Below are 8439 nucleotides of genomic sequence, written 5' to 3' on the forward strand. Positions count from 1 at the left end.
CTACCGAGAGGACGGGGAGCGAAGATTGTCTCCACTGGTCCGCCTACTCTGCCAGACGTCTGCCAGTGGAGCATAGGATTTTCAGTGCTCCAATGTCAGAGATACCATTGGATTGCTCTGTCCAAGTCATACGATTAGCCCTGTTGGATCAGACCAAAGGTCAATGCCATCCAGTCAATCCTGTTTCCATAATGGCCTAACAGATGCCTCTGGGAAAGCCCAGAAACAGAAGGCCAAGGGCAATAGCTCCCTCCTGCTGTTTTGCCCCAGCACCTGGCATTCAGAAGCATGCTGCCTCTAAACATTACAGTTCCATTGAGCTATCATGACTAAGAGCCATTAATAGACGCTCCTATTAGATTAGATCTAGATTTGCCTATGCCTCTCTTGAAAGGCCACATCCGGTGGCTACAAATTCAGTCAATTATGTGCTGTGTGAAGAAGTGCTTCCTTTGTCTCTCTTGCATCTGCTGTTGCTCAGTCTCCTTGGATGGCCCAGAGTTCCACTATTATCAGAGGGGGAAAGCTGCTCTACATACATCCCCCCACTCCCGTACCGTACGTAGTTTTACGAATCTCTATCACAGCCCACCTTAGTTGCCCTTTTTTCTAAACCAGCTTTCCCCAACCTTGCACCAGATAGCTGGACTGCCATGGTGGCTGGGAATTCTGAGAGTTGGCTCAACACATCTGGAGGGCACAAGGTTGGGGAAGGCTATTCTCAACTAAGGGTGCAAATCCTATGCATGTAGGACTTTTTTTCCTGTCTAAGCACCCATAGGATTGTGCCTTAAGTCATCCCGATTGCTGCAGCCTTACCCTTTAGGGAAACTGCTCCAGTGACCCAACATCTTGTTCTGCTTCATTCTGGTATTTTTCCGGCCTTTGGAATGCGAACTTAAAGGGTAAATGACTACGCACAACATGGCTTGTAGTATATCAGCAGTCAACTGAACATCTATTATTTGATTACAGTCAAGTATTCTATGAAACCAAGAATGTCCTTGTGGAGGTGGCTGGCTACCTTTCATTGCAGCATCTGATAATGAAGGCAGCAGTGATTATTGCAAGTCCGTGGTGCAAGCAGTTTTGAACTGGCCAAATCTACAAGACTAAAATTTGGCTACTGCTTGGCCTTGTCCTCTTCCATTGTCTTTTCAAGATGGCATCAGGCTGCCCATGAGGTTCTTCACACTTGCAGGATTAAGGGCACAATCCTATGCATGTTTTAGACAGAAAAACGTCCTACAACTCCCAGCATTCCCCAGCCAACTATGCATAGGATTTCACCGTCTGTCTGCTACTAGAACCCTGAGCTATACCAGCCAGAGTTTGGTGCAAGATAGGGCCAGAAATACTGGAACAAGGATAACTGTTTTGGCAGTTGACTTCCGTACACCACCACATTGAGGTTGAAAGGAAACACACCCAGATGGGAGCGAAGTCAGGACTTCCAGCTGTAATTCAAGGGGTTTGACAAAAGTGGGGCACTAACCATTCAGGAAGGACAGCCAGTGGCATACACCCCCTCCCCCAAATCATTGGTGGCTCATAAGTAATGGAACAAACCAACATCATTTCAAACTTAAGGATCACCTTTAATACCTGGATGAAAACCCTTTGCAGTCAATGACTGCCTGAAGTCTGGAACCCATGGACATGACCAAATGCCGAGTTTCCTCCCTCGAGATGCTTTGCCAGGCCTTTACTGCAGCTGCCTTCAGCTGCTGCTTGTTTGTGGGTCTTCAGTCTTGACTTCAGTAAGTGAGAAGCATGCTCTATTGGGTTGAGATCAGGTGACTGACTTGGTCACTGAAGAACATCCCACTTCTTTGCCTTCACAAACTCTTGAGTAGCTTTTGCTGTATGTTTTGGGTCATTATCCATCTGCAATATGAAGCGGCGTCCTATCAGTTTGGCAGCATTCGGCTGAATCTGAGCAGAAAGTATAGCCCTATACACTTCAGAATTCATCCTGCCGCTTTTATCAGCAGTCAAGTCATCAATAAACACCAGTGGCCCGGTTCCATTGGCAGCCATACATGCCCATGCCGTAACACTGCCTCCACCATGTTTGACAGATGATGTGGTATGCTTTGGCTCATGAGCTGTTCCTTTCGTTCTCCATACGTTCCTCTTCCCATCATTCTGGTACAAGTTAATCTTGGTTTCATCAGTCCAAAGAATCTTATTCCAGAACTGGGCAGGCGTTTTTAGGTGTTTGCTGGCAAAAGCTAATCTGGCCTTTCTGTTCTTGAGTGTTACCAGTGGCTTGCACCTTGTTGTGAAGCCTCTGTATTTACATTCATAAAGCCGTCCCTTGACTGTAGACATTGACAATGACATGCCTACCTCCACAAGAGCATTCTTGACCTGGCCAGATGTTGTGAAAGGGTTCCTCTTCACCATGAGCAGAATTCTGCGGTCATCCACTTGAGTTGTCTTCCGTGGCCTTCCAGGCCTTTTGCTGTTGCTGTGCTTGCCAGTTAATTCCTTCTTGTTCAGGATGTTCCAGACTGTTGTATTGGCCACTCCCACTGTTTTTGCTCTCTCTCTGATGGGTTTATGTTGTTTCCTCAGCCTAATGATGGCCTCCTTCACTCGCATGGACACCTCTTTGGACCTCCAGGCCTTTTATCTGCTTGATTGGTCATGGGGTACCCAGGAAACAAACTATACCTGGCCATGCAGCTGCTTGTCAGCCATTCATTCCATTACTTATGAGCCCCCAACGATGGGGGTTTGTGCATGCCACTGGCTGTCCTTCCTGAATGGTTAGTGCCCCACTTTTGTCAAACCCCTTGAATTACAGCTGAAAGTCCTGACTTTGCTCCCATCTGGGTGTGTTTCCTTTCAACTTCAATGTGGTGGTGTACAGAGGCCAACTGCCCAAACAGTTATCCTTGTTCCAGTATTTCTGGCCCTGATTGTAAATATACTTAGAATTAAAGAATTCTGAGTCCAGGAACTTCTCTTGAGTACCAAAACTGAATGTCACACACAGTACTTCCATAAAAAAACCACTCCTGGTTATCCCAAGTTCTCTCAATTTCACCAGTATAATTGAGGTGGGAAGAGGTCATTTTATCGCTATTATTAAATAACTGGGAGTCAGAAATCCTTGCTGATCTACTGCAAATCACCTAGAGATCTACCAATAGATTCAGTTCTACGTTCTGCCCACCCTTGCTGGAGAGCAAGACAGAGAATATGTGAAAATCAGAGCCAAAAGTTAAGCAAAATAGTTGGTTTTAATTATAAACGAGAGACCTTACAACGAGTAACCAATAAATTCTTCTTTGTGAAGAATACATTTTCAAGACTTGGTTATAAAGCCACAAAGCTATCAACAAGTCTGAATGAATTGGACAGACCAACTCCGAATGTGCCCAGTTAGGGAGCAAACTGTATAGGAGATTGTTACTCCAATCAAGCTGTAGCCTGTTTCCAACTTCTCGCTCTCCCTGCAACATGACCCAATATAATTTACTGGCTTGCATTCATCAGCCCGGCAGGAAGAACCCAGTTTAGGTTTTATCATACCCACTGGGGGTTGACCTTTTCCCAATAAAGGTCACAAAGAATGTATTACGCCATTATTTTGCAAAAGGAGATTTAAAGAAAACTAGTCTAATCAAGAACAGGAAATAACATGGATATAAACTTGCCCTATTTACTAGAGAAAAGATTCCAAAGGGGAAAATAGAGCTTTTTTTTTTTTTTTTTAAAGCAAGGAGAAAGTGCCACCAGAAAGTGTTTTTACCTTAACAACAAAACCAATTGCTTCAATGCAAAGCACACTGGCTTGGAAAGGAACTCTTCTGAAATCAATGCAACTTGCTTCCAAGTAAGCATGTTATAAAGTGAGGTGTAAGAATATAGGCACACATTTTCCTTGACATTTTCCAAGCGTGACACTTTTCAGGATCAGGAGAGATGGCAGCATAACTGGGTTACCAAATGAGACAGACTCCCTACACTGAACATCAGTATAGAAAGAAAACTGTGAGTTAACCAGCAGCAAGTAACAAATGCATTCTTTTCTTGAGACCTAGTTTGAAATTCTCTTGAGGCCACAGAAAAAACACCACCCCTCCTCAAGTCTTTCTGAATCTATTGAAACAAACCAGAATGTAATGAAGCCTTACCCAACCTGGAACCCTCCAGATGTGTTGGACTACAATTCCTATAATCCCACATACTGCCTGGGGGATTATGGGAGTTGTAGTCCAACACATCCAGTGGGCACCAGCTTGGGGAAGGTTGACATAATGCTTATTAGGCAGTTCTTTCACAGAGAGTAGTTGTCAGGGTTCATATTTTTTGCGCTGGAAGATGCTGTGCCTGCTGCCTTTCAGAAGCGTCTCCTTCAGGCTAAGCTTCCCTCCCAAATCGAGGCCGACTTCACTGTCTGCAAGTTTTCTCATGATGATACTGCCCGTCAGCTGTGAAAGACAAGCCTGATGCTTTGGTGGACTGGCGGGAGAGGAGGCACGAAGCTCTCTTCTGCTGGATGCAATCCTACGCTCGGAGGCTGTGGACTCAGGAGCTGCAAGGCAGGAAAGCCGGCAGCCCATTCACCCAACTCGGGCTGATGTCCAGATCCAGGATCCGGAAGCAGATGTCCACAGAGAAGCTGCTGGCATAACTCCGGGCCCTTTGTTTGGCACCTCCGCTCCGCTCTCCGTGGGCACCAGGCAGAGCGCAGCGTGGGCGGCTGGCCAGCGGCCCCGGCCGGCAAGAGAGGCTGCTCAGGCGGTGGCCGCGGGCGGCTGCGCAGCGTCCACGTCCGACGGCTCCTGGCTCCCGGGCGCCCTGCGCTTCGCGGCGCGCAGGAGGCTTTGGCGCAGCAGCGGGTACAGGCGCTGGCAGCCCTCGAGCGCCAGGCGCAGGGCTTGCGCCCAGCTGTCCGGGGGGCCGCCCTCGCCGCTGCCCAGCAGCCCCGCCACCTGGTTGAGGGACGGCAGGAGCGCCACGGTGAGGCGGGCGGCGGCGGCGCGCTCCTCGGGCTCGCTGGGCTGCAGCAGCCACTCGCCCCCCGCCGGCGCCGGCGCCCGGCAGAGCGCGCAGGCCGCCACCAGGTCGTAGAGCTCGACGCCCGCGTCGGCCAGCGCCAGCCCCGCGGCGCACAGCGCGGCCGCCAGCGTCGAGCCGCCGTCCTGCAGGAGCAGCGCGCTCACCTCCAGCTGCGCCCGCGGGTAGCGCGCCAAGCGCACGGCCGGCTCCAGCGCCTCCTGCAGCGCCAGCGCCAGCTCGGGCTCCCGCGCGCCGGGCCGCCCCCGCGCGCCGCGTCCCGAGAAGGGTGCCCGGCGGAACTCGCACACCAGCCGCCCGCGGGGCTCCCCGGCGCCGCTCGCCCCGGCGCCGCCGGGGACCTCGCGCGGCCCGGCCACGGCGCACAGCACTTTGGTGCCGCCGTCCAGCTCCACGTAGGCCGAGCCCTTGGCTTGGCTCAGCAGCCCCACGCGGGCGAAGAGCGGCTGCAGCGCCGACGGCTCCCGGCTCCCGCCCGCCGACGGCTCCTGCTCGCCGCCCCCGGGCACGAAGAGCAGCGGCGACTGCGACTCCTCCGGGCCCGGCACCCGCCTGTGGTCCAGCGGCATGGCCTCCGCGTACGGCGCGCTCGGCTCCGGAAGGGAAAGAGGCCGAGGGCGCCGCCCACCGGCCGGCCCGCGCAGGGGCTCCCCCTGCTGGCTCCGGCTCTCCGTGGAGAGAAGCCAGCTGGGACCCGCGAAGCCGGGCCCGTCGCTGCGCCTTAACGGGGAACAGAGCGCGGAAGCGGCGCGGGGCCTGGAGGCGCTTTAGGCCGGGCCGACCTCGCCGCTCGCTGCGGGAGAGCCGGAGCTCCAGTTTCTCCGAGCAGTTTCTCTGCTTGAAAGCCTCGAGCGAGGGAGCCTTGCTTGCATTGTGCCAACAGCCTTTATGCATTTGAGGCCGCTTCCTCAGCTGCATGAAGCATTACCCTCGGTAGCAGATAATTGTGAAGGATCCTTGCGCTTATTTTGTATATATTTTTGTGCTTTGCACAGAAGTATCACAGATCGTAGCTCTTGTGTTTATGGCCTTTGGACCAGCTGTTTACAGCTCCCCTCCCAATATATCTGTGATTACATATCCTAGAACTGCTAAGGAAAGACGACACTTCATGCAGCTGACAAACTGGTCTGTTTGTACAAGCTAATATGTTGCATCTAGTTGTTTTAAGTTGGCTAGCCACACCATTGCTGATTAATTGTATTGTGTTGTTTCTACTGCAGTATGTATTGTTTTGATGCCATTGTATTTTATGTTCACCGCTTTGATACCTTTGTGGAAAGCCGTATATACATTTGAATGATAAAAATAATAAATTTGACCTGGGGCTGAATCCTGCAACCTCTCCTCAATGCCAGAATCAAGCTCTGGGATGTGCAATTTTTTTTTTAAAAAAAATGCCTCTGAGCACAAGCCTCTTCTGTTGCTACTAAGGCTGCAAGTCTAAGCATTCTTACTAGGCAGTAAGTCCCATTGAATTCTGGACCTTACTTTCAAACAACATGCTTAGGATATAGGTAGAGATAGTCACAGTCATCAAGGATTAGGAGTGGGACATGCAACGAAGTGTTGCAGTGTATTCTCACCTCGCAACAGGAGTGCTCCTGTTCAGGGTTCCAGCCTGCCACTCATGCCCTTTTATCTTCCATCCCCAATTTTGTGTTTCCAAATGATATTCAACATTCCATTAGGCGGGGGGGGGGGGGTATTACCACTTTGGAGTTTTGGAGTTTTTCTTGTAAGGCTTTTTTTTTTGTACTTATGCAAACCTCAAGAGTTCCTCTGAGCGCACTCGTTTCTCAGTGGCCTGGTTCGCACGTAACGACAACCCAGAGTACGGGTTGCCGTTGAATTGTGGGTTGTCATTACATGCAGACCTGGCACCATGGTTTAACTATGGGCTGTTAACCATGAACAAGTTCACAGCCCAACAATAAACTATGGGTTCTCTTCCTTTGTTGTTCATGGTTAACAACCCATAGTTAAACAGGGCTTGCATGTAATGACAACCCATGATTCAACGACAACACTTATTCCGCATGCATTCTGGCTTATTGCACGCGAACCAGGTCAGTGGATCCATTTCTATTGGCACTCACCACCTGAGCTTTCTGTTAGAGGGAGTGATTAGAAATACCACCTTTCAGTGCACAGGAAATGAGTTTAAACTAGTCATGAACCCAGGCACAGCTGATTTTAGAAAGCAAGCTTCAGTATAGTCTTTCTACCTCTTTCTCCAGAGACCACAGCAGCCCCAGTATGCTACTGACTTGGCCTCTGTGCCAGTCTCTGTCATGGTCAAAATCCAAGGACTGGTATGGCTCCCTAGTGGTGATAGTTCTGCTGCAGCTGTCCTGTACCGTTCTTGCTGCATCACTACTTCCCTTTTCTTCTGTGTCATATTTAAGATGCTGTGTGCTATACACCAACTGCTTTATAAAGCTGCGTACTATCACAGCCACCCTGAGTAAGGCATGCCACACCTGGGCATTTATTATTTTGGACCCTAGTTTTGCTGAGATACAACTAAGCATGATTATATCCAAGCACTGAAGTTTTACCCCTTTGGGAGTGAATAAACAGAAGTCTCAATGTGGGCCTGTTTTCCCAGTAAGTGTGTGTGGCTGGATCCTAAATTTCCACCCTTTTATTATCCCTCTGTATGGCGCTGTGCTATTGAAGATTTACCCTGCTCCTCCTGGACATGACAAGACAGGACAGAATTCCTGCCAGGGTGGAGAAAGTGGGGGAATTTCAATCAGTGAAGGGTGGCAGCCCCAGGACATGCCTCCGAACCAGACCAGCTGCAGCGCCAAACAATTCCCAGCCAAGAGAACTGCCGCTCCCATCTCCCTAAAGATCCACAGCCAAGGCTGCTTTTGGGAAAAGCAATATAGGGGGAAAGCAATTCTAGACTCCCCCACTAGGAACTGGAGGATTAGCTGCCTACTCCAACCACACTCCATGCAGCTGGGAGAGCAGCAACAGTGTTCCTTCTTGACAAGGCACCTAGCAGCGTCCTGGAGGTGAGGCTGGGTACCTGAGGGCCGTGGAGTCAGACTAGGTTATGTCTTCAGCAGAACTGAACTACATACTACTGCTAAACCGCCCTTCCTCAACCTGGTGCTCTCCAGATGTGTTGGACTGCAATTTCCATCACTCCCAGCCAACATGAGCACTGGGTCAGGAATGCTGGGAGTTGTAGTCCAAAACCTATGGCAAGCAACAGGTTAGGGGAAGCAAAATTCATGATACCCTCATAACCCACCTAGTCACCTCTTTCCCCCTTAATTATTGCTTCTCTTGTAAACTGTTGCAGCTGCTCTTCACACCAAAAGCGGCTGCAGGCCCACAAATGTTTCTGTTGCCTATGACTGCCCTTTTACCGTCTTTGTACTTTTGAAA

The 8439-nt window shown here is 50.3% G+C and overlaps 1 protein-coding gene across 1 annotated transcript; it reads right to left on the minus strand.

Moving 5' to 3' along the window:
• Positions 1 to 3694: 3694 nt before the first annotated feature.
• On the minus strand, positions 3695 to 6384 carry EXOSC6 (exosome component 6). The gene has a single exon (XM_084813115.1). The coding sequence runs from the start codon at positions 5601 to 5603 to the stop codon at positions 4752 to 4754; it is 852 nt and encodes a 283-aa protein (XP_084669241.1). The 5' UTR covers positions 5604 to 6384; the 3' UTR covers positions 3695 to 4751.
• Positions 6385 to 8439: the final 2055 nt, after the last annotated feature.

Source organism: Heloderma suspectum, chromosome 8 (assembly GCF_057233095.1).
Source record: "Heloderma suspectum isolate Gila_16-S chromosome 8, 16-S_ref, whole genome shotgun sequence".
Classification (NCBI taxonomy): Eukaryota; Metazoa; Chordata; class Lepidosauria; order Squamata; family Helodermatidae; genus Heloderma; species Heloderma suspectum.